The following is a 25,147-nucleotide window of genomic DNA, read 5'->3' as shown; positions in this document are numbered from 1 at the left end:
ACTTGTTTGGGGTGACACTGGCACCTGTCAATATTATAGCCAGGATGACAGGGGCAGAGGTCCCGTTGGTAGTGCTGAACCCTTTTGTGCCCGTAGGTTGGAGGGACCCAGTCGAATGCCCTGCCTATTGGAATAAACAGATCGTTATGAGGCACCCCTCTGTTCCAGGCAGACAGAAGGAGCGGTATTTTGTTCAGCAAGGTCCTGACTTCACAAGCCTGGGAGTGCACGCCTAGGACTGCAGGGAAGCTTGCAGAACAGCCACCTGCGTGGGCGCCACCGACACAGACCGTCCACCTCAGTCGCGGCTGGTTCCGTGCCTTCTGCAGGGGTGTCCCCGTCGTCCTCTGATCGCGGGCGGAACCGAACAGCCCGCGACCTGAGTCACTCTCACGGCTCTTCACACGTTCTCAGACTCAGTTAAATACTAAACCTCGCACTTTGCCGGCCACTGGGCAGTTCTGTTCCAATTAAGCTTGGATACGCGGTTTTCTTTGATTCTTACCAAAACTGTTGTGTTGAATTTCTCACACGTTCTGACACCGTGCCTGGTAGCGGGCAGACAGGCGTGAATAGATGGTTTCTACCAGCAGGAAAGTCAGAGTCTGGAGAGGGGGAGACATCAATAGCTGCAGAATGCCAAGACATGTGAGAGCGAACTGTCTTGGTGTCAGGAGGGGGGGATGATCTACTCCTCCTGCGTGTGTGTGCCTGTGCAGCGGGCTCTGGGGAGACTTCACGGACTTCAGATGAATCTAGAAGAATGACTGCCAGGAGAGAAATTCTGCAGGCAGCGGGTCCTCCCACGCTGGCAAGAAGATGCCGTGCGGGGAACCCTCGGGCAGCCTGGCCCTGGGTCCTGCGGGTCAGGTGCAAGGGGGCGGGCGGGGAGGAGGACGGCGCCAGATCAGCTGTGTTAGTGTATTTTCGTACTTTCCGTCAAGGGGCAAACACTGCCGGGGCCCCTGGTGGGTGGGGCTACCTCAGGGTCAGGGTCAGGGTCAGGTTCCGGTGAATTCAGAACATGCCCCGCGGCACGGTCAGCCTGCGGATCAACTCCATGTGCAGTTAAGTGCCAAAGAAGGCCATGAAAGCAGAAAGCAGGTACATTTTTAAAATGTAGCTTCCTAAAAACTCCCTGCCCTTTCTCCACTTCCTCCTGACGGCGACTACTTTTAACTTACAATGAAGCCAGGCCGCGTTCCCGGCTTGCTGACGTCAGTGGGCTTTTCGCCTGAGTAAGGACCTCACCGCGGACCCGAGGGGACTGATTCTAATCTCCGGCACGTGGGCTGGCCGCATCCCTGCAAACCTGGCCGACCAGCCAGCACACCCGTAAGTGGGACAGCGCTGCCCTCCTAGGGCCGACGCGCACACACAAGCCCGGCAAAGAAGCAGGAGATTTCCTGTAACGTTTCAGAAATCTGCTTGTCAAGACACGGACGGTTAAGATCCACTCATTCGTCGGGGGAGAGTGACAGCGTGCGGCCCGCTCCCGAATGTGCCAAGCTGACAAGCGTCACAAAATTCAAAGGAACAGAAGTAGAACAGGACCAAGGCGGCCGTCCGTCACGCACCGGGGACCGGGAGCTGGCAGCCAGCCGTTCCCCCTGGAGACGGCTGCGGTTCCCAAGTCCTGTGAGGGAGCTCGGCCGGTCCGGGGCCAGGTCCTGCGATGCTCCCTCTCGTTGTCTCATCTGCACCACAATCAGGTGAGCATAAGGCCTCTGATCTCACTCCGAAGGATCTAACTCCCAGGACCACGACTCGCCCTGGGAAAGGTCAACCGCTGAAAACAGGTCGGTGATCACCCACCGCCAGAATCTTTATTAAGTAAAAAAGAAATTTTTTTTAATGTTTATTGTATTTTTGAGACAGAGAGAGAGAGAGAGAGAGAGAGAGGGAGAGAGAGCACACGAGCCGGGGAGGAGCAGAGAGAGAGGGAGACACTGAATCCGAAGCAGGCTCCAGGCTCCGAGCTGTGAGCACAGAGTCCGACGCGGGGCTCGAACCCACGAACCATGAGATCATGACCTGAGCGGAAGTAGGTGCTTAACCGACTGCATCACCTGGCGCCCCTTATTTTTTTATTCCAAAGAAACGTCTGGAAGCCCACTGGTCTTCAACGTGCCCGCGCAGCCTGAACTGCTTCGGGCAGATCAGCTGCAGTCTTTTTCGAGTAAAATGCACCTATTTCACAGACTCACAAAAAACAAACTCACTTTGGAGAAGGAAGGTTGTGTTGTGTTGCAGAGGCCAGGTTCTTGGGTTGTTTGCAAGCTTGCAAATAATTATTTCTGGTGTTGAGACAGACAAAACCATCACCACCCCCCGAGCGGAAGAGTGTAACTCTAACTGCCGTCACACTGCCTTACACCCGACGTGGGGTCCAGGACAACAGGGCCGTGTTCCTTCCTTTAGAGGGACCATCGTGGGGCTTCTGCAGCTGCAATATTGGGCTGATATCGTTGTTGCCTTAGCCTCACGCAGGCGTAGTGAGGGACAAAATCATGCATGTCGTGGCACCAGGTCTGAGAGCCAGTAGAAGGTCGTGTGGGTGAAGCCATAACACAAAGGTGACACATGCCTAGGTGGCCCTTGGCCGCTTACTTGCTGTTCATTCACTGTTTCCCCTTCATGAGTTCCAAAGAAAGACAATGCATAGTGGAGATCGCACATCAGCTCAAAGCTTTCAAAAGCGAGTTCAAGAGTTGTTGCAGACAAGACGATAAATCCTCACGCATGCTGATCTGATCTCTTCGGGGAACACGGATATGAAACATTACCCGCTCGAACGCTCAGAAACTGCCCAGTTCCCTCTGACTCCAAAGATCACACTGGACCTCGCTCTTTGCTGTGTAAATCCTGGGCTTGGGCCGAAAGCAACAAAACGGGGTCTCCCGTCTCCCTTTCTCCGTCCCGCCTCTTCTGTACCTCCCGACTGTCACTCCTTCCCGCCGCTGCCTCTCACTCCCTCTGGTGCCCCGTCCCCGACCCTTGCTGATGGCCGGGGGATGGCGCGGGGGCCGAGAAGCCCACTGGGGCCCATCCAGCCATCTGTCCTTGCGTTCAAATCCCACGGGGTTCTCGAAGATGAACTGCTTCTGGCTGGACCCACCGCCGTGAGGATGTGATTTCCCAAGCCACAAAGTCAGATAGTCCAGAATGGATGGAACCACCTGCTGCAGGAGTAGCCAAGTCATGGAAAACGCGGCTTCTGGCATCTTCTCTCACATAAACCCAAACATATTCACACACGTGCACCAGGGAGGGAGTAAACGCAGCATCAGCAGCGTCACACAGCACCCTATGTTGTCCCTAACAGAGAAATTCCGTATATGTTTGGGAACGGGTTCAAGTCTGCGGGCTCCGGGCCAGCAAACGCCGTGGGTGTTGTTGGCTGCGGTCCTGGGACGCCCACTGCCAAACGAGCAGACTCGCGCAATGGCAACGGCTTTGGAGGGACCTGCTTTGCCCCCCCCACGCCAAAGAAAGGGGGAGCAGCGTGGTGACCAGGAAAGAAAGGGGGGGGCCGGGGCACCCGCTTCAATTGTAAACCACCAACGTCAGGTCCAAACAGGGAGCGTGTGGCGAGGATAACTTCAAGGAAAGCTGGCGGCAAACACAGTAGGACGGGCACGTCCCTGCCACCGCGGCTTTCTTTGAACGAGGTCCCTTCCAAGAAGAGTTCACACAGAGTTTACACGAAGTACCCTATTTGTCACAATTAAAACCCCCAAGAGGCATTTGTGTCCCGACCGTCACACCTGTAAATCCGCCAACGTGCCGACCGTTGAAGAGGGGACATCCATCAATGTGCTGTGATCCACAGCAAAAACCCTGCTGATTAGGTTTTGTGAGTGGGTGTCACAGAACAGGAAATGCCCTTCGTTTTCTGTCTCTCTGAAAAGAGCCAGAGATCAAATACACACACAAAGAGATGCAACACCAAGCAGATGAACGAAAACATCTTTCCCGCTCTGGGCTTGATCATCCCACGCTTTAGGTCAAGGAAGACAAAGCGACACCCTGAAGAGAAATACGACAAATGAGCCCCATCGCTGGAGGTCGATAGCCACCTACACAACTGCGGTGAGCATCCGCGGTTCCCTCGGTCTCCGGGTCAACCTGATTCTGTCTCTGCCCTCGAAATCCTCTCCTTTTTTTTCTTTTTAATATTTTAAATGTTTATTTGTTTTGAGAGACAGAGCATGAGCAGGGGAAGGGGAGAGGGAGACGGACCCACAGAATCCAAAGCAGGCTCCGGGCTCCGAGCTGTCAGCACAGAGCCCGATGCGGGGCTCGAACTCACAAACCGCGAGCCCAATGGAGGGCTCGAACTCATGAACCGCGAGATCATGACCTGAACTGAAGTTGGACGCTTAATGGCTGAACCATCCAGGTACCCCTAAATCCTCTCCTTTTAAAGGGCATCCCCTTTTCACTGCAGACCCCACAGCCCTCGGTGCCAGGTCTCAAAAGGCAAACCTCCATCTCAAGGTGGTTCTCTCCCCTGCAACCCCAGCGCCCAGCACTACCCGTTTCGCAGCACGGTTCTCTCACCACATGAGGGTGCCCGAGCCACCGGCCACCCACCAGGTCCCAGGCGCCCACCCCTGGCCCCCAAGACGGTGCCATTGGGACAGGATTCGGGGAGTCTCTTGAAGGTCTCGGAGACAAACCCTTTTACACGAGGGATGTTGTTTTAGGCTTCGTTAAGTTTCCCCATAGCACCTTAGCATGACCCAAATGCAGCCCAGGTCCTCAGAAAAGACTCCTTGGGGTGGTAAGACATTTCCGTGAATTTGGGGGCCTGTTCAAACAATGGGATGGAACATAATTGTGCTATGCCAAATATAACAGTCACTGGGCCTTTAGCTACAAAAGTAATCATATACAGCTTCTGGTTGTAATTCTTCCGAAGTATAGAGGTTATTACCATTTAGGAAACAGATAATTTTGATGAAAGGCAAGATATGAAGTCTATTTTTTAAAAAGGATTCCATAACTTCAAAAACGTGGCCAATGCCTGTGCACCATTAATGTAATAACTAAAGCAATCATTTGCTAAAGGAGGACGGCTTCATTTAAACATTGCAAATTTTACTTCCTTGGGTTCAGATTGAGCTTGCTTAGGATAACACAGGTGTGACAAGATAGGAGGAAGAGAGGACAGAGCCTCGCCTTTCTAAGAACTTGGAGGTAAAAGGAAATGTTTGTCCCCCGAGGGGGCGGCCAGCCTCCTGAACTCTAATAACAGAACTCTAATAACATCAGTGATGGAAACACATCCCAGGAAAATTCGGAGGCAGGGCCGACAAGGTGCCGTGGTTTCAGAAAAGCACATTTTAGGGATGTGTGGCTCTGCAGCGAGGGGAAAAGATGAAGTCTGAGAAGCAAAAGCATTTCTATCACCAGAAACACATCCTCAACCGGGCAGCAAGGGTATCTCAGGGATGTGAGCTGTGGTCTGGACGAAACACCCTTCAAGACGGTTCTTCCCCTTTGCCTTAATTGTGTGTTCCCTAAGCAAACGTCTGATGACTGTGTTGGCATGTCAGATGTCCCGATAGCAGGAAAGAGTTTTCCACAGATCCTGGGCAGGAGCATTACGCGACAGAACTTCTTGCCATTACAAGTCAATAGATTAGCATTCTAATAAGTACTTAAGGTAGAAGCCTGATGTTACGCAGTATGATTGATCTACAACTAAATGTAGGCATTGGACCAGAGTCAAAGTCACCGTCCCTTCCCGTTTCTATCCTGCCTCAATCCCTAATGATTCCCTTTGGCCTTAGTGTTAACATTCCTCCTCATTATTATGTCCAAGTATAATGAAATCAATACATCTTGCTAGGAGATTCCTGGCAGCCGAGAGGAAAAGGGAAACCTTGGAGGCTAATTAGTTCTCATTACCTAACGAAAGGATCCTTTAGGAACAAGTATTAGGAGACATTAAACTCCTATCTTCATTTACCATCTAGACTTCAAGGAGAAAAAGACTTGTGAACAACAGTTTTACACGGTTTCATTCAAGGAAACGCGGATTTTTCAAAAGTGTTTTTATAGAATGAAACATTCGTCTTACACTTAACCCCAAGGCTACCCCTATCAGAGCGAGTGATTTAGAATTTAGTTAAGTCTTTCAGGGTGCCTGGATGGCTCTGGCAGGTAACCATCTGACTCTCGATTTCGGCTCAGGTCATGATGTCAAGTTCGTGGGATCAAGCCCGTGTCAGGCTCTGGGCTGACGGTGCGGTGCCTGCTTGGGATTCTCTCTCTCTCTCTCTCTCTCTCTCTTTCTCTGCCCCTCCCCTGCTTGCATGCTCTGTCTCAAAATAAACCAGTAAACTCACTTTAAAAAATACCCTTTCCCTCCAGATGCAGAGCAGTGCCACCCCACAGAAGGTGACAGTGCAAATCATCCGCTTCTCTGCTCTCCCACAACTAGCCACTCGCCGCACGCGACTACTGAGCCCCTGGGATGTGGCGGTGCGAGTGAGACAGAACACGTTTTAATTTCACTGAATTTTAATGAGCTTGAGTAACAACAGTCACACGGGGCAAATGGCTACCCAGCAATGTCAGGGTAAGAACTAATTTGACACCAGAACTGAATTTTGTGGGTGTGCGTGCTGCTCACACCGGTAGCTTCCCGGGGTCGTTCTCCCGTTAAGGCACCTGCCCCGGGAGGGATGAGCAGCCTTTGCCTCTGATCAAGGCTGAACGGAAACATGCCGATTTTGGTCTTGATCCTCCCACGGGGAGGAGAAAATCTCCCCCTGGCTGCAAGACGTCAGCATTTGCTGCTGGTGAGGTTCGGCCCGTCTGCCCCCGCCCCATATTAAAACACAAACACCAAACCACTGGACCTCCCCCTCCCCTGTCGGCTGTCACCCACTTCCTGGTTCTTTATTTTACTTTTTAATGTTTATTTATTTATTTTAAGAGAGAGAGAGAGAGAGAGAGAGAGAGAGAGAGAGAATCCCAAGCGTTCTCCATACTGTCAGCACAGAGCCCATCTCGGGGCTTGAACCCAGGAACCGTGAGATCATGACCTGAGCCTAAATCAAAAGGATCCTGAGCCCCCAGGCGACCCCTTTGTTCTTTTAAAATGAAGCTCCTGGACGTTTCCTGCCTCCCCTCCTCCTCCTCTTCTGCCCTGGGGCCTCTCAGGCTCTCCCTGCACTGAAGGTCTTGTCAAGGTCACCGGTCTATGTGGGATCCACACCCCCAAGTCCTGCTACCAGTTCTCCCGTGCACTTGCCAGTCGTTTGCTTTCGCCTCGAAATGCTTCCGCCTCTCGGTTTGGGGGCCACCTTACCCCCCCCCGTCTCCCTCCTGCTCTCGGCCCATTTCTCAGGGGTTCACTGGCAGGGCTCCCTAACCTCACCTTCCACTGTCCGCTCGGCAGCTTGGGGACGTCGGAAAGGCTCCTCCCTCCCAGCACGTCCAAAACAGAGCCCCGTTTCTCCCCTGCCCTGTATCTGCCCTGCCCCGCCCATCAGGACAAAGGGACCCAGGGCAGAAAACCAAAGCAAAAGACAACAGTTCACCAGGAATATTCCTTCTCTCTCTCTCCTCGTACCTCCCTCTGATCTACCAGCTAGGCTCGTCAAGTCAAGGGTATCTTCAAAATCCCTGCTCTCACCTGGTCACCCTGCCTAAGCCAAGGCCGTGCCATTTCTCTGTCTTCCATCTGCTTTCCCGCCTGCTGTCCTGAGCACCCTTCAGGTAAGACCAAGCCATCTTCCAAATTTCAAACTGAATCACATGTCTCTTTTGCTTCAAACTTTCTCATGCTTTCCCAACACGTGGAGACCACAACCTGTGGCCCCCAGGGACGCTCCGATCTCGCTCTTTTCTGAACCTATGCCCTCCCCTCCCCCGTGCTGCCCTGCCCGCCGTGCTGCTCTGCCTTGAACTCACCAACTCACACCTGCCTCCACACTCACCAGCCGGCCCGGAACGCTCTTCCTCCAGGTCCTCGTGAGAGAGCAGAGGTCGTCACAACTGTACCAGATCCAGCTGGGCCTTGAGTCCCACACTCTTTCCTGACCCTGCTTCACTCTCTTCACTCCCGGAAACTACAACATTTGCTGACTTACCTTCTGTCCTCCAACTAGAATGTGAGCCCATGGACACAGGGCCCACATCTGGTCCTAAGTGGATTCCCAGGACCAAGGATCAAACTTGCACCCGGAGAGGGCTACAGAATATTTCCAGAAGAATGAATGGACATTGCCCCTGGAGCCACACTCAGACCTAAATGGAGTTCTCTGCTGGCCCTATGCAAAGCTCTTCTGGTTTTTATAAATATACAAAAAAAGACAGCCAAGAACTTATAAGCGTGCCCTCTTATAAACATCCCTAAACATACAAACGGATCGCTTTTCAGAATGGTCACCACCTTCTCTACATCAGAGCCGGAGAAAGGCACATTTGTTTTGTATTGTAGGAGTTTTGCCTCCGAGGTTCTAATAGTCGCGTTTCATGAAAAATTTCCGGTCAATTAAGAACTCTGTTGTTGGGTATTTCGTTTCACCATAAAAGCCATCAGATGAAAATAACGTAAATGGTTTTTGTGCTGAAAATACCCTTGTTTGATAGTGATTGAGGACGTCACTCTTCGCTGTAATATTAAAGGACTAGTTCGGCAGTGGGATTAATCAAGAAGGTGCCTGACTTAACTTCAAAATATAAGAGAGATAAAAAGCAAAGTTTAGCGGTCAAGGAAATCCTCAAAAACGCAAGAATAGTTGTAAAAGAGGAAAAAGCCAGCCAGGCGTTTTGGAAATCTCTTGTAAGCCTGCTCGTCCTGAACATCGAGAAGTCCCATATCTTTCCCAATCATGGACAGCTTTCTCGGGTTCTCCGCCCGTGAGACCCCCACTCAGGCTGAGGAGAGAACACCAAGGCAAAGGGCAAGAAGGGTCCCGGGGGCTCTCTGTACCTGTTGCCTTGCAGGGCTCCAAGCTGCCTTCCGCTGGGTCATCGCCCATCTGCGCCCAGGCGTCCACACTGCTCCTCAGAGTCGGCAAAGTCGGTCCTTTGCTCCCACTCCTCAGTGTGAAGGGAAGACAGCTGGCTGGAAGGGACAACGGGACACGATATTAATGTCGACTGCCCCGACACGGACCGTTTTCATCAGGAGCGGGGCTCCTCCTGGAAGTCTCCAGTCGCGGACCGTCCGTCTGGGAGATGGGCGTGGTGTGGCCAGGCCTTAAGTGAGTGCCGTCCTGGCTAACAGGGTCTGAGAAACGCTTTCCTGGATCCGTACCCCCAGGGGACTGGCCTCACGGTAAAACCAGGAAGGAGCAACTCAGAGGAGTGCCCCTGGCAGCCGATTCTGGGAAACCGCACCTCCCTGGCAGACCTGGAGCCCGGGCCACCCAGGATGCGAGTTCACGCAAGCAATGCTCGTCTCTGTGGCATCTTCCGAGTCATTTGCCGTAAAGCAAGAGCGCACTTGCTCCCATAGGGAGAAACCACAGCGTGAAGTTGTATAGCAGCGACCAGGAGACAGCATCTTCGGAGATTTTATGGGTTTAATTCAGAAATGTGTGACGGGGAGAGGGGGCGCTTAGCCAGCCCTTTTTCACGAAGGTCATAGAAGCTTGCTCTCATTAAGGAGGACGATGAGGCTGGGGACCACTGGACATTGAGGGCAGAAGAGCCGGGGGAGGAGCACCGGGGCACAGGCAAGGAGTCAGGAGAGGACAGAGGGGAGACAGAGGCCAGGCTTGGAGACGAGATCATCGAAGCAAACACCACCAGAACTTTGGCAAACACTGGAGCTTCTAAATGTTCCATCCCATCATCCCGGGGCCCCCAACAGCAGTGTCGAGAGAGGCGCGGGAAGGACCCTCCCCAACATGTGTATTTGTGGGGCTGTAGCTGTGAGCTCGTGTCTGTGAGCCTCTGTCACTGTCCTTACCTTTCACGCACAACTAGCAGGAGCCAGACGAGAACACAGAGGTCGGAAGTGAACAATCATAGGACAGTCAACGGTAAGTCACTGCTAAGTCCCACGTACAGATGTCAGAATGCTTTACTGGCGGGACGAAGACTTTGGAGACGTAATAAACATTTTGCATCGCGACGTCCCATAAGACCATGAAATCTTTCCCGACAGCTTTATGATGGCATAACCGACACAGAACCAGAACCACAGCACGTGGACAGCTTCTGGCCGGTGTAGACACCTCTGAAACCATCATCAGCACGACATTTAGTCATGATGCTTGCGTGGAAATGAAAACACGAAACGGAGCGAAGACCGCAGTCGGATGTCCTGTGTCTCAGTCTCAGTTTCCGCCCTCCCCACCCATCATGGGACCACCCGCCTCCCGCGCCTGCCTCACGGAGTCAAGGAGGATCCAAGTGGTCGGACAGGGCTGTTTCGTACTCAGGCCACCCCGTCTGCCCGGAGCCTGTGGGATGGAAACCCAGTAACCAGGAGGCCCGGGCTGCTGGGGGGTGGGGGGAGCCCTGGGGGCGTGGGCAGGCCCAGGCTGGCCTCTCCTGAGCCCCCAGCGCCCCCATCCTGCGTGTCAGATCTCCTGTGCGTCCTTCAGACTGCCGTATGCTCTGACAGTATCTGGGTCTAGACCACCAGGGCCAGACTTTCTTCCTAAAGTAAGAATAGATCGTGGTCAAATTCAACCGTGACAAGTGCAGATAAGATAAATTAAAGGTCGGTGGGAGGTGTCACTCACCATGAAATCCCAGGCAGGTGGGGGCGGTGGGGGGGGAGGGATACAGCCCTACTTTCACCCACACAGCCGGAACGGTGTCCAGGTATCGGTTTCAGGCGTTTAGGGGCCCGTTGTCAGACTAGGGGAAGGAGGAATCAAATGGCCAAGGGGATCTTTGCAGCCCTGGAGAGAAATCCATGAATTGGCCTGACAATGAAGTGGAAGTCTGCTGTGAGACTGGAGGCCACCCAGCATGTAAGGTTGGGGGCAGTTACTGTTCGACATAAAAGTGATGGGTGTATGAACCGATCTCACCGCAGGGGCACACAAGGGGTGTGTGTGTGTGTGTGTGTGTGTGTGTGTGTGAGTGTGTGTGTGTGTGTGTGTGTGTGTATGGGTGAGCACAAGAGGTGTCGCTCTGAGTTCAGGTTGACTCCCCCAGGCAGCAACTTGTTGAGAAGAAGGTCCTGGGACGGGACCTCCAGAATGCTGCAGGGCTGTGAGGGACAGACAGACCCCGGACGGGAGCCCCCGAGCAGGATGGCTGCAGGAGAACACTGGGCTCCTGGTGGACGGGGCTGGCAGCCAGGACACGATGCTGAGCCAGAACTGGAGCCAGGCAGCCCCTCGGTGAGCCCTTGGTGGGGGCTGGGGGCCGCTGACCCTCACGTGGGGTTCATGTACTGTGCCCTATTCACACCCCAAACTGGTGAAGTTTAGGGACACACAAATTATGAAAGTTTTTGAGACAAGTGACCCGATTTTTATCAGGATGAAAATCACGATGTAAACATTTTTAAGTAAGATCAAAAACATTCACCCTGGAGCCATACCCTGCCCACGCTCTCAACATCAGGCAACGGGAGCTCCAGGAGCGTCCGAGGAGCATCGCCTAAATTTGAGCCAATGTTGCATCGAGACATTTTCTCCCCCCAAATCAACCATTCAGCGGATTCCAGGAATGTTGTGTTTCGGGGCCACCGAAAAGGGCAAGTTCCCCTGAAGGAGAAGGAGCCTGCAGGAAAGGAACAGATTCCGTGAGTACGGAAGGGAGAAGCAGGGGAGCGAGGGGAGGTGGAGAGGACGCACACACACAGGTGCACACGCACGCAGACACGCTCACACACATAGCACACGCCGAGCCTCTTTCAGCGTGGGAGAGGTTAGGTGGCCTAGAAGGCCAGCCAGATGCATGAAGGCAGTATAAACCTGCCTGGCAGGACGTGGGGATGAGGAAATCCTCTAAGGCGCTGGGGAGCCTCCTTCCTCCAGGCTGCCGGCTGCCGTGCACGGTGTTCGGTGTTCGGGAAGGTTTGGAGCTCAGTCCTCACTTCCCAGGCACCTAAGGGCTTCTCCTGTGGCTCCGCAGTTACTGCTGCAAATTGCTCTCCCCCGGGGCCTTATTCTATTCCACCAGAGCAGGTAGATTTCCCTTTCTTCTGTGCAAAGCGACTGGGATTGACTGTGACATTAAATGCAGGCTCATTTACCGCGGACGTCCTCCCCCTTAGAGCCTGGGCCGCACGGCAGCCGACACACGCCGAGAACAAACAATGAGAAAGGAAGTCTCACAGAAAGACCACGGAGTCATTCTCTCATCCAGACTCAGGAAGCCCAGGTGAAGGTCCTGCCTGTCCCCGCCCAGACCGACACCAACCACGAGTCGAGTTGGGGAGTCCCTCTGACCTTTGAGGCCTGGGTGGTAAGTTTGCACAGCTGTGAAATTCACAGGTTACTTGCAACTGATTTGGTGTGTGAAATTCACAGCATGATGCCTTTATACAGCGGGATCCTTCCTTCTCTTTTACTGTTTGAATCTGCTCTTGTGTGTTGCAGGGCAAGGTGGGGAGGGGGCTTCCGGGTGAGGCTCAGCCCCCTGGACGCCCAGAGACGCGGGTGCTGAGGTTGGGGGGGGGGGGGAAGCACCTGACCTTGTGGGAGGAAGGTGGGAGCGGTGCCAGCGTCTGTTACAGGCAGGTTTCAGAGGATCAGGCCTGAGAACAAGGCAGGAAAAACAAAGAGATGGGCAAAGACCAGAGAATTCTGTCCTGAAAAAAAGAGAGGGGAGGCACTCAAGATGCTTTTGAATGTCTGAGTGAAAAGAGCTATCTGTAGACCAAAGTCTTTTTTTTTTTAAAGTTTATTTATTTATTTTAAGAGAGAGACCATGAGAGCGTGAGTAGGGTGGGCAGAGAAAGAGAGGGAGAGAGAGAATCCCAAGCAGGCTCCACGCTGTCAGCACAAAGCCCAACGCGGGGCTTGAACTCAGGAACTCTGAGATCATGACCTGAGCCGAAATCAAGAGTCGGACCCTTAACCGACTGAGCCACCCAGGCGCCCCCAAAGTCTTTTCAATGACTATTGCTCATTTAAAATTAAAAAAAAAAAACTGTGATAAATGTATATGACACGACATTTACCATTTCAACCATCTTAAAGGGCTTGGCTCTGTGGCATGAAGTGCATTCACATGGTTGTTCGAACATCACCACCGTCCATCTCCAACACGCTGTGTCTTCTCACACCGAACCCCTGTGCCCATTAAGCCCTGACCCCCCATGTACCCCGCCGGCCTGTGGAAACCACGACTCTGCTTTCTGTTTCTGCAAGTCTGACGACTGTAGGAATTTCATATAAATGGAATCACCTAATACCCCATTGTCCTTTTATGACTGGCTTATTTCACTTTACAAAACGTCCAAGGTTCATCCATGTTATAGCATGTGTCAGAATCTCCTTCCTTTTTTTCTTGTAGGTTTATCTGTTTATTTTGAGAGAGAGAGAGACAGAGAGAGAGAGAGCATGTGCAAGTGGAGGGGGGACAGAGAGAGAAGGAAAGAGAATCCTAGCACGCTCCACACACCGTGGAGCTCGATGTGGGGCTTGAACTCACTGCCTGCGAGATCATGACCTGGGCTGAAGTCGGATGCTTAACCAGCTGAGCCACCCAGGCACCCAAGTTTTGTTTGATTTTTAAAAAATGATAGTATACAGGGGCGCCCGGGTGGCTCAGTCGGTTAAGCATCCGACTTCGGCTCAGGTCATGGTCTCATGGTTCATGAGTTCAAGCCCCGTGTCGGGCTCTGTGCTGATAGCTCGGAGCCCAGAGCCCCCTTTGGATTCCGTGTCTCCCTCTCTGTCTGTTCCTCCCCTGCTTGCGCTCTGTCTCTCTCTGTCTCTCTCAAAAATAAAAATTTAAAAAAAAATTTTTTTAATGGTAGTATATACAGTTTGGGGTGATTTTTTGACTTATCTATAATTCTCAGAATTCCAGTGTGGTCACATTCAGGGTCACCACCAGCTTATACAATCCCCAATGTGTGTATGCAAAGGTGCCCCTTTGGCACAGAGCAGCCCCAGGCCAGCACAGGGCAGAATGGGGTGGATTTCAGCCCACGTACCACTTTACCAAGGGCAGCTTACCAGAGACAACTGGAAATCACACAGTAGCCCTGCTCTAAAAAGTATTTAAACAGTGTAAAGAAACAAAAAGGAATAAAAAATGGGACAAAAAAACCACCCCTATCCGAAATTCTCCTAAAATCAAGCCTCGTATCATGAATGTCCTGTGAGTTATTTCTCAACTTCTGGTTTGAATGTGAATATAATAATAAATAATACACAATGGCTGAAATCAACACCAATGTATCTAACACTCTGAGCAACGCCCTTAGATAACACGGGAGTTGCCCGACCTGGGGAAACAGTCATCCTCTCGAAGGAAGGCCTGGCGAGGCATCTTGGGTAGTTTTTAGCTCATTGAACCAATGATTTGACGTGATTGCCGAGAGGTAAGGCACTGCCATGGGTGAATGAAATGCAAATCCATTCCCAAGAACCGGAAGACAGTCTGGACCACCATGCGCTCTGGCCGGGCCACTTCCGCAGGACCGTTCTCAGACCCCAGGTCTAAGGAGGTCCCTGACGGCGTTCACACAGAATCTTGAAAACGGCAAAGAAATCACATGGGCCTTATGTACGGTTGCCCGTAAACAGTCTCAGAACTTAAGAACGTCGTACAAAACAGTAATTTATCAGATTGTTTTCAAAGGAAAGTGTTTCAAAAATGTTAAGCGGAGACTGGTCGGCCGGATAGAAAGAAGGACTTTCTAATTCCAATGAGGCCATTCGGGGACCAAATGCACAGCCTCGCCCTAGGAGGATTGGAACGAGGTCCCTGTGGGGTGGGACAGGAGGGCAGGTTGGAGGGTCTCCTCGCTCTGACTGAGACCAGCTCCCTGTGTGAAGTGTTTAGGACTTACTGCCTCTCATCACTTCCCTTGAACCTGTGGCCAGGAAAGTACACTTCAAAAATATTTGATTTGGGTGTTGGGTGCGGAATGATTTCATCCCCCATCCAGTCACTCCTCCTTCGCTTGAAAACACTGCATTGTTTTTTATTTGCTTCAAGGTAAATGACACTTGGGGTCTGAAGGAAGACCCAGGAGAGTTTCCTGAGAAGAATGGTAGGCTTAAACGGCCCAACTGCCGGGAGAGAGAGGGACTTTTGTCACTCTTATTTCCTGTCCGTGTTCTAAGAGCCTCTGACATAAGTGCTTCCAGATTCCATCACTGGTCCACAATGAATTCAAAAGCAATACGATCCAGATGCTTTTTCTGGTAAACAGCTCCTTTGTAGGAAGAGTAAACAGAACAGGATATTCACTGACCGCCCCTGTGACACTCACTCACGGCTGAGAGCGGCTCTCTGTGCCCCTGCACCCAGGAGGAAGCCTTTCCGGCTGTTTCAGACCCATCGGCACACATGGTCTCGGACAGCTCTGCTCTCTTCTTTTTAACGCGCTCATTGATTATATTTTAAACGACGAGGTGAAGACAGCCTATGAAAAAGATGCCAGTATATAAATTAAGGGAATCTAAGTGCCTAAGAAAACTCCCAAAGCTACTAAAAATTTCCTCTGAGAATTCCTTGCTACAGTCTCGCCACATCGAGCCGTATATCGCTGATGCTGAAATTACACGTTTCAGGACGTTTCAACTATCTTCTAAACCTAGGGACTCCAAAGTCATTTCTTCCATGAGCACGGAACTACAAATTTGCATGTTTAAGCAAATGCATTTGTCCCCAATTTTTCAAGCGGCACAGAATGATTTACATGATGATGTCAGCTCATTCCACCCGATGAATCTCATCGTGACACTATATAAATTTCATGGAAATCTAGTCCCAAGGCACATCCGGTGTTGTCACAAAAAGCACATAAGATGGGTTTTCTTTGCTACATTCAGCATTATCTGTGAAAAGCAGAAGGTGGTTCCCTTTCACCTAATCCCGCTGCATTCGCTTGTACCTCTGACACTATCATTAATGTTAACTCGCATTCATTCCAGAATAATGCCAGGTGAGGTAAGATCCTTGTGAAGTCTGGTATATGCAAAGTTCTACCGAGCGCCTTGAAAACCCAGAGCGAATAGCATGCTACAACTTTGCAGGTACCGAGGCACGGTCTACTGATCTTACGAATCCTGCCATAAAACTCGTTCCAAAATAAACAGATATGTATTTTGCACCCAGAAGCTTAAACTACATCAAAAAAAATTTTTTTTTTAATGTGTATTCGCTTTTTTTTGGGAGACAGAGACAGAGAGTGAGCGGGGAAGGGGCAGAGAGAGAGGGAGACAGAGAATCCGAAGCAGGCTCCGGGCTCCGAGCCATCAGCACAGAGCCCTACGCGGGGATCGAACCCACGGACCCTGAGATCATGACCTGAGCCAACGTTGGACGCTTAACCAGCTGAGCCGCCCAGGCGCATTTTTGTTTGAATTCAACGTAATTCCTCTTGATTCGATACAACCCAAATGTGACCACACTGATGAGAGAACACACCCTCTGCTTTCGAGAATAAAGCAAACGATTAGCCCTCACACCCCAGACCTCTGGTTACCCCCAGTCCAGTTGGGGCACGAGACCAACACACAGGTAACAACTTCAAAGGCGGCGGTGCGAGCCACGGTCCCGCGGCGGCCAGCAGTGGCTCAGAGGAGGGGAGTGTCCCCCGCTGAGGCCAGGCCGTGGAACTCTGACCCGGGTCCAGTTACAATTCTGAGATCTACTCCCGCTGATCCCCGATTACCTCCTGTCTCTCCTGTGCCCACTTCTGCCCTTATGTGCTCTCTCTCCCGGTTTGCTCAGTGCACGACAGGGTGCTTGCCACCGGGCGCACAAAGATCTCTGAGTCCTTTACATTTAAAACATGACCCATCCTACAAAAATAGGCCGGATTCATTGTCGTTTTTCACTTCAAAGCCCACTCACTCATGCCCAGTTGGAGGGACTTGCCCCTTGCTCCGGATGATCCGGAGTACCCGGGGATCCCAGCTCCTGTCTGGCCGGCTCAGGAGCCCGTGGGGTGGCGTGAATTCTGAAACCCGCAAGGATCAAAGGAGAGCACATTTTGCTGCCGTTGCTAACAATCCTATACTTTAAATTCCATCCTTTAAAAACAGCGGTGAGACGAATAACCCTTAGCCTTTTCCAGAGCAGTCAGGTAGGACATGAATTTTAACTATCTCGTTTTGAGCTCTGTCGACAAAACAAAGGCTGTTTCTGATTAGCTGCCTCCAATTGGTTACTTAAACACTTTCAAGCCAATTTTTGAGGGTGTGGGAACGGCCAAGAAATCAAATAAAGGTTTGATTATTTCTTTCTTTTTCCCTTGGAGGTCAGTCTATGAATTTTATTCAAATAATAAAAGCTCTCTGTGAGATGCTGAAGAAAGAAAAAAAAAAGAACTTTATTTCGCTGAGAAACGCACGCCATGAATTATGTAAGCCATTCTAGAAGCAGGACCATTCACGTTCTCCAGCATAGGCCACAGGCTTAAAGTGCAAGCCTGCAGCCCATCAAAAGTAAAAGGAAAGCACAGCTGAGTGTCACTCGGCCACGAGCGTAAGGGACCTTCTTCTGTGTGCAGGCAGGGGCCTCACCCTGGGAAGATGGGAGCCTGGGCGGCTGCCATATACTCGCCACGCAAATCTGGGCACTTTATTTAAAATCGCAAAATGGCAACAGGACAGTAAATGTCACCTCGTCTACTGTCCCAGGGGCTCAGATTTTGCATCTATCAAGGGAGGTTATAAAATCGTTCCTATTCTCCCCGGGGCTGTTTTGGAGACAGAGCGTCACAGACGTGGGAGGCAGCGAGGAAATGAGGCAGGATGAGAGACAGGCAAAATCCGCGGTCACTCCTGTTACCACCACCCCGGGGGACCCGTGGGTAGGCAGCTAGACTTGGAAAAAGACTGGCTAAGACCCAGGCTTGTGATCTTGCCTTTGTTAACAGGAAATCGGAAGCGCTTCTTTTTGATATCGTTGTGAGAGCCACCAAGTCCTAGCCTTTGCATTTGCCCAGGGAAATTCCAAAGTTGATTTAATCACCCCTCATCATTCCTCTAAGATGTGTGCACAAGGGTAATGAGTTTGCTCGAATTTCCCTGTACTACCAACAATCGGGGAGAAGGAGAAACGCAGGGGGGAGTCACAGGGAAGCAGGTGCAGCATTTGGAAGTCAGGAGACTACAGATCATCACGCGGACGACACAGGCGCCCAGGGCTGTCTTTCCCACCAAAGCAGACACAGGCTCCCTGTCCAGGGACGCGGAGGGCCGAGACGTCGGGGGCCGCTCAATAAAGAGGATTTCCTCCTGGTGCGTAATTTTCAGGATACATGAGGCTCGTACATCAGACGCAAGGACTTGGTTTGTGTCCCTGAAAGTACAGGGCTGTTTCTTGCTTCTTGTTCTTCTTAAACTGGTCGTTGCCTTTTTTTTTTTTATTACTTTATTTTGAGAGGAGAGAGAGAGAGAGAGAGAGAGACAAAGAGACAGAGAGAGAGAGAGAGAGAGAGAGAGAGAGAGTCCCAACCAGGCTCCTCGTAGTCTGTGCAGGGCTTGACATGGGGCTCGAACTCAAGAACCGAGAGATCGTGACCTGAGCCGAAATCAAGAGACGCTCAACCGACCGAGCCCCCCAGGTGCCCCTTGTACCTACTAGAAAAATCAACCATCCTCGCTTATCTGTTCCGGGTACCGTGTAACTGGAGCCGTGCCCTGCACCTGCTGCCTTCTGTCCACCTTGCTTCCCCAAAACACACAGTGTTTCTGCTACGCTTGAGCCCAGGGTGGGTCCTACTTGTCTCCAGCAAGACATCTCCTTTGTCTGCAAACATCCGACGTGGCCGTTTTTAAGGAATCTGGCAGGGGAAGGAGTGAGCTCCAGGGCTTTGAAGGCTCCTGCCCGCGCTGTGCGTGCTGTGTGAGTGGAGTTAAAGCAGCGCGATCCGCCTTCTTCAGAGGCCGGCCCTCATTGCCGGGAGAATGTGGTCTTAGGAATAAATAACAGCTGTTTCTACCTGACTGAGTACAGATGAGCACGGAGTAGACTGCATCACTACGCACATGCGGGACAGGCAGGAAGAGGAAAAACCAAGGAGCCATACGGTTTACGGGATAGATGTCTGGGGTTCGAAGAACAGAGACCGGTCCCAGCTCATGGAGGAAAAGAGGGCGGGAGAATCCAGGGACTCTAGTGGCTCTCTGTTATCTGAAGCAATCACACAAATAAGTTAGGAAATATCTTACAGAATTGTAAAACCCTATCATGTGAGCAGAAATGAAATTGTTCCCCCCCGGGGTAAAAGAATTATCCTCAACAGTTAGATGGGGACCCTCAACATTTTATATTAGTAGTAAGTATAGCCGGGCTTATAAGTAAGCAAAATAAATGATGAGCCAGATGGTATCATCCAAGCAATGCTGGCAAAAACTCGGGGTGTGAGGGGAAAGCGGGGGGGGGGAGGTCTGCCACCAGTCAGCGGTTCCAAGTTCGAATGGGGTCTGGGCCAGCTGCCTCTGCTGGTTCCCGTGTGAGAGCTGGGCGGTGGGAGACTGTGGTCAGACCCCACCTCGCCCTGAGGATCAGCTTCCTTGGGCCGGACTCGCACTTCCCCTCTCCCCCCCCCAACCCGGGGTGCAGAGTGACAGCGGATGCCCCTTGCCGAGCTCAGCACGTAGAGCGGCGTTTCCCAAGAGTCACCTACCCAAGGCGGGCACGCTGACGTTTCCCTTTGGGAAAACATTCTCCACTTGTGACCAGACTGGAGATTACAGAGAAGGCCAAACGTGTCCCAAACCAACGGAACAAAAAATAACCCCAAGGGCGCATGGGCCAGTCTAGGGAGAACAGAACAGACGCGCAGCGCCGCGTCGATGGATGGTCCAAATGGAAAGGGTCCCCCCGGAGGCACCGGAAGTGTTCCCGGTGGTGATGCCCGCACACCAGAGACCCCGGGGAGCAGCTGAGGCCCGACTTCACACAGAAGCACGGGCCACACGAGCTCAGTGGCTAACAGAGAGGGGGGGTTCTTGGGGATTGACGCTTCTTTCCTTCTCGGACGCACATACTGAAGTTGAGGCCAAATTTTACTGAACATTGTCTCACGACTCTTACTCGGGAGCTTTCGTCAGAAGTCAGCGTGCAAGGCTTGTCGGAGAAAACCAAAACACCGCCCGGTGAATCGTGTGCAACCCGAGCTTGCTGAAGGCAACGGGCCTCTGCAGGAGCCCAGCGACTTTTGTAAAGACAATTCTTCTTTTTTCTTAATGTTTATTAATTTTTGAGAGAGAGAGAGAGACAGAGAGAGAGAGTGAGTGTGTGGGAGGGGCAGAGAGAGAGGGAGACACAGAATCCAAAGCAGGCCCCAGGCCCCGAGCTGCCAGCACAGAGCCCGACGTGTGGCTCGAACTCACGAACCGCGAGATCACGACTTGAGCCGAAGCTGGACGCTTAACCGACTGAGCCACCCAGGCGTCCCCTGAAGACGATTCTAGCTGTCTCTTTTCTCTTCCAACCTGTCTCTAAAAGATTTCAGGGTCTGGGAAGGAACTTCTATAAGAAGCCGACCCCACATTGACGGAGGGCCATGGGAGTGTCCCAGGAATGGGCCAGCTTACGGTTTCCCTTCCAAAGGCAGAGGTCACCATGCTGCACCCCAAAATCCAAAATGTCCATGGAAATTTGGGGGGTAATCGATAGGAGGAAGATGGGTTAGAAGATCAAAAATTATAAAAGACACGAATAAATCATTTGCTTTCTTGGTCAATCACTTGATTCACTGCAAGAAAAACTCTTGACATGTCGGTTTATTTAATGAAACTTAACTTGGATAATCCATGCTTCCAAAGAAAATTGAGGACTTTGGGGGGGACCAGCTGCTTTTCATCTTATGCTCCTGAAAAGACCAAAATTCAAAGCTGCTTTGTGAGTTTGCAGAAAGGAAGAAAGTGGCTTTAAGTTTGGTTTGTTTTGCTTGTTTGTTTTGGGTTTTTTTAATTTTTTTTTTTTTTTTTTGAGAGAGAGAGAGAGACAGAGCATGAGTGGGGGAGGGGCAGAGAGAGAAAGATACATACACACACACACACACACACACACACACACACACACACACACACACACACACCCTGAAACAGGCTCCAGGCTCCGAGCTACCAGCACAGACCCCAATGCAGGGCTGGAACTCGGGAACAAAGAGATCATGACCTGAGCCGAAGTCAGATGCTCAACCAACTGAGCCACCCAGGTGCCCCTTGTTTTGTTTTGTTTTGGTTTTTTCTCAGACAACTAGGTCTCGGTCTTTAGCAGTAAACTAGGCAAAAATCCAACGGTGCAAGGAACACTCGCCCACCTCAGCTCACACACGCCTTTCAGAAGGGACAACAGTGGTGATGGGGGTGCATGGCAGGAGTTCTGTGCACCTGCGGTCTCTCCCGATGCCCATCACCTGGAGGAAGTCTGTCCCCTGGCCAAGAGTCTGGGGCTCCTTCCCAGTGCTCCCCATCAGGACAACTGGTGCTCTCTCTCTCTCTCTCTCTCTTTCATTTTATTTGGCTACTCCTCATGCTCCCCCAGAACAGCTCCTGGTACACATCTCCCCGTGGGAGAGGAGGACACAAGTGTAAGACTGCCTTCACCCCTCCCCTCAGGAGTGACATGTGGGTACCCTGACACTGGCTTTTCTGCTTCCACTTGGAGCTTGCCAGAAACAATACACATTTTGGGAAATGCGACGGTTTGAAGACAAAGGATCCGTCTGGGATTGCAACAAGCCGCTTTCCACCAGGCGAAACCCACCCCTTGAGACTGTGAGTGACAGGGCAGTGCCTGGAGGCAGCGGGAGCCAAAGGCACCTGTCAGCCACCCAGAGTGGAGTCGGATGCAGGGACGTGTGAAACGGCCCAAAGAAGACAGCAGGGAAGGTGGCCTTGGCTTCAGAGAGGCCGCGGACCACATGCAAAGCCGCTGACGTCCTCACGGGAAATTTAAAACCACTTCTGGGGCCAAAGAGAACACATCCCGTGGGCGGAGTTAGACCCCGAGTCCTTCATTTGTTCAGACTCTGCTTTTCTCTATTAGCTAATTCATATTATGTAAGAGTTATAGACATTTAGTATAAAAGAAAGTACAGCTGTTTGGAATGGAGCTAATTAAGGAGAGGTTAGGGGAAAAATGGATATATTTAAAGCAGTGAAAATTCAATTTCAGTGAAATTAAACATCAACCTTCTCTGCATGGAAGATCCCCAAAATATAGCAGTGGCATTTTTCTCATCCTCATTTTGTTCTCCTGACTTACAGACGTGAGGGGATGAAAGGAGACATCAGACTATCTGGACGAATTATTTGAAGTAACCTTCTCTGATATGGAGAACTGGAAATGTGTTTTTAAACAAGGATCGTGTTGGGAGACATTTAAAGATAAATAAAGGTAATAAGATAACAAACATTCACCACCTGTTCCTACCCCGGGGCGGGGGGGTGGGGGGTAGTAATAAATACTCACCTGACTTGGGAACTCAGATGGGTAACCAGGGGGTCCGACCACGTGGATCCAAAGTCCCTGTACTGATGTGGTCAGAGTCTTAATACGCCTGTGACTTAGACGTTTTAAAGCCACATGCTCAGCAAGGCCTAGAGTAGTGATGGCCAGGAGCGATTTCTTTAAAAAGGGGGGCCTTGGGGCACCTGGGCAGCTCAGCCGGTTAAGCCTCCAACTCTTGATCTCGGCTCAGGTCATGATTCCGCGGTTCGTGAGATCGAGCCCCCTGCCAGGCTCTGCGCTGACAATGGGGAGCCTGCTTGGGATTCTCTCTCTCCCTCTCTCTCTCTCCCCCGTCCCCCACTCGCATGTCGGCTCACTCTCTCTCAAAATAAATAAATAAGCATTTAGCACGCATAAATAAGTAAGTAAGTAAGTAAGTAAATACATAGGGGCGCCTTTTCAAACAATTGTAAAGGGTGCGTATTGACAGTCCTCGTAAGCCCCCCTACCAGTTCTCAAATAACCACACCTGCTGTGGACTATTCAACAACAGCAATACCGACATTTCCCAGGTCACTTGAAAGGGCAAAGGAGACTAGCTTCAGAATGCTGGGTAACATCACCAGCCAGAAGAGAGTGACCCATTTCGGTTGTGATAAGTTGTCTTTGGAAGGCAACGAATAGACAGATGTATGTGTATGTACATACGTGTAAATGAATAAGTGAAAGTCACATACGGATGCATATGTTTTCAGTAAACGTGCTACCTATATGTACTTCTTGAAGCGAATTCCTACAAGATGCATTCCAATGAAAAGATGAGCAAAACGTCAAGCCAACCCAGAAAGCAAGACTGGGGTAAAACAAACGGGCGGGAAATCCCGAAAGGAGTAAACAGAGTCACGCGGGTGTAGGAACAGAGCCACGCAGGGAAGGCGGAGGGCCGTGTGGGCTTCGGGGGGCCGAGGGTCGGGGCAGAAGCATCAAGGATTCAGGTCCCCAGGCGACAGTGTGCCTGGCGTGTTGTAAGAATCACAAAGACAAGTGTGGCTGGGGGCCAACTGGCAGAGAGAAGGAGGACTCCAGGGTTTTGCCTTAGTAACTGCGGGCGGGGGAGGGGGCATGGACAAGCTGCCATCAATATGTATTTTTATAAAAAGGAAACCTAGGGACGCCTGGGTGGCTCCGTCGGTTGAGCATCCAGCTTCGGCTCAGGTCATGATCTCAGGGTTCATGGGTTCGAGTCCCGTGTCGGGCTCTGTGTTGACAGGTGGAAGCCTGGAGCTGCTTCGGATTCTGTGTCTCCCTCTCTTTCTCTGCCCCTCCTCGCTCACACTTTGTCTCTCTCTCTCTCTCTTAAAAATAAATAAAAATTAAAAAAATTTTTAAAAAAGGAAACCTAACAGTTACTTGAAAACAGTAACAGCTAACCGATAAACACGTGGTATTAAAACCTGAGTGTGTCTTAGGGGCAATTAAGCGTTATTGTCCCAGGAAATATTGCAGAACAGTGACGTGCCCACCTCCTAGCCCAACACTTCCAGCCTGAACCCTGGCTCTCCCCGCTTTTACTGATTTTTATTTATTTATTTTTTAAATATTTATTTTATTTGGGGGAGAGCTCAAGCCAGGGAGGGGGAGGGGCGGAGAGAGGAGGACAGGGGATCTGAAGCGGGCTCTGTGCTGACGGGCTGGCAGCCCCGGGTCTCGAACTCACGAACCGTGAGATCAGGACCTGCGCGGGAGTCAGAGGGGCTCAACCGACTGAGCCACCCAGGCGCCCCTCTGCCCCCTTTTAGCAGTGTAGTCATGGGCGACTTATCTAATCTTCCCGTGCCTCAGTTTCCTGATCTGCCACATGGAGGAACTGGACGGCATCGCTGTGAAGACTGTGAGTTCGGGCGTGGACACTCAGCCCCATGTCTAGCACACAGTAAGTGCTCAAGGAGACTTGCTTGCCATCTTCGCAGTAAAGCAGATACACAGCAGGCTCAGTATTTTACATGAAAGTTTTACCCAGAATCAAGAATCAGGGTAAGAAGTGGCCAGTGACGATATCTCTGTGTTTTTGGTGAAACAGCTATTCAAGATAAGACCATGGTTTTCAGATCTCTTTCTGGGAAGTTCACAAAATTAACTTTCCTGGTTTTGGTTTGGGCGTGGACCATTCGAGTTCTCTTATCAGAAAATGACAGGTGACCCAGCCCTGGTGCGGGACGGACCCCAGAGGAAACGCCCTTTCACTGTGGGTGAATGAACTCATCCTGTCCTCTCGCTGGCCGTGGCTGTCAGGGAGCGTGACGAGGAGATTGTTTACACAGCCGGAGGACCTGGACTTGGCTTTCTCACAAGAACCACCTTATCTCGTCTGTTATTCCATGCCTTCCCCCCCCCTGCTTTACCATATAGGTTTTCCCTGGTGGAAGCCAACTCAAAATGACACCCTGGCAGGCTTTCCTATCTTGACAGCTCTCTTAAGGGGTCTGCTGGTATATTGGCTCTTAGACCCCTGCTCCCCAGTGACAGTTCTCTGCGACGCCAGCTCCCGGTCTGGACGATTAACTTCCACCTGCTCTAAATTCCAATGGTTCTCATGGCCAACGAACGCTGCATC

The 25,147-nt window shown here is 51.3% G+C and overlaps 1 protein-coding gene across 4 annotated transcripts in view; it reads right to left on the bottom strand.

Moving 5' to 3' along the window:
- The window catches only part of PDE10A (phosphodiesterase 10A), a 608,599-nt gene that overhangs the window by 340,130 nt on the left and 243,322 nt on the right, over nt 1–25,147 (bottom strand). For 3 of the 4 annotated variants that reach the window (XM_053222003.1, XM_053222001.1, XM_053222000.1), the window contains exon 2: nt 8,954–9,088. In XM_053222003.1, coding sequence (XP_053077978.1) covers nt 8,954–9,002 — 49 coding nt within the window. In that variant the 5' untranslated portion in view covers nt 9,003–9,088. Of the gene's footprint in view, nt 1–8,953; nt 9,089–11,906; nt 12,281–25,147 lie in introns of those variants that run through there. The other variant, XM_053222004.1, reaches the window with a different exon arrangement.

Source organism: Acinonyx jubatus, chromosome B2 (assembly GCF_027475565.1).
Source record: "Acinonyx jubatus isolate Ajub_Pintada_27869175 chromosome B2, VMU_Ajub_asm_v1.0, whole genome shotgun sequence".
Taxonomy (NCBI): Eukaryota; Metazoa; Chordata; class Mammalia; order Carnivora; family Felidae; genus Acinonyx; species Acinonyx jubatus.
This window is presented reverse-complemented; position numbering and strand designations above follow the sequence as displayed.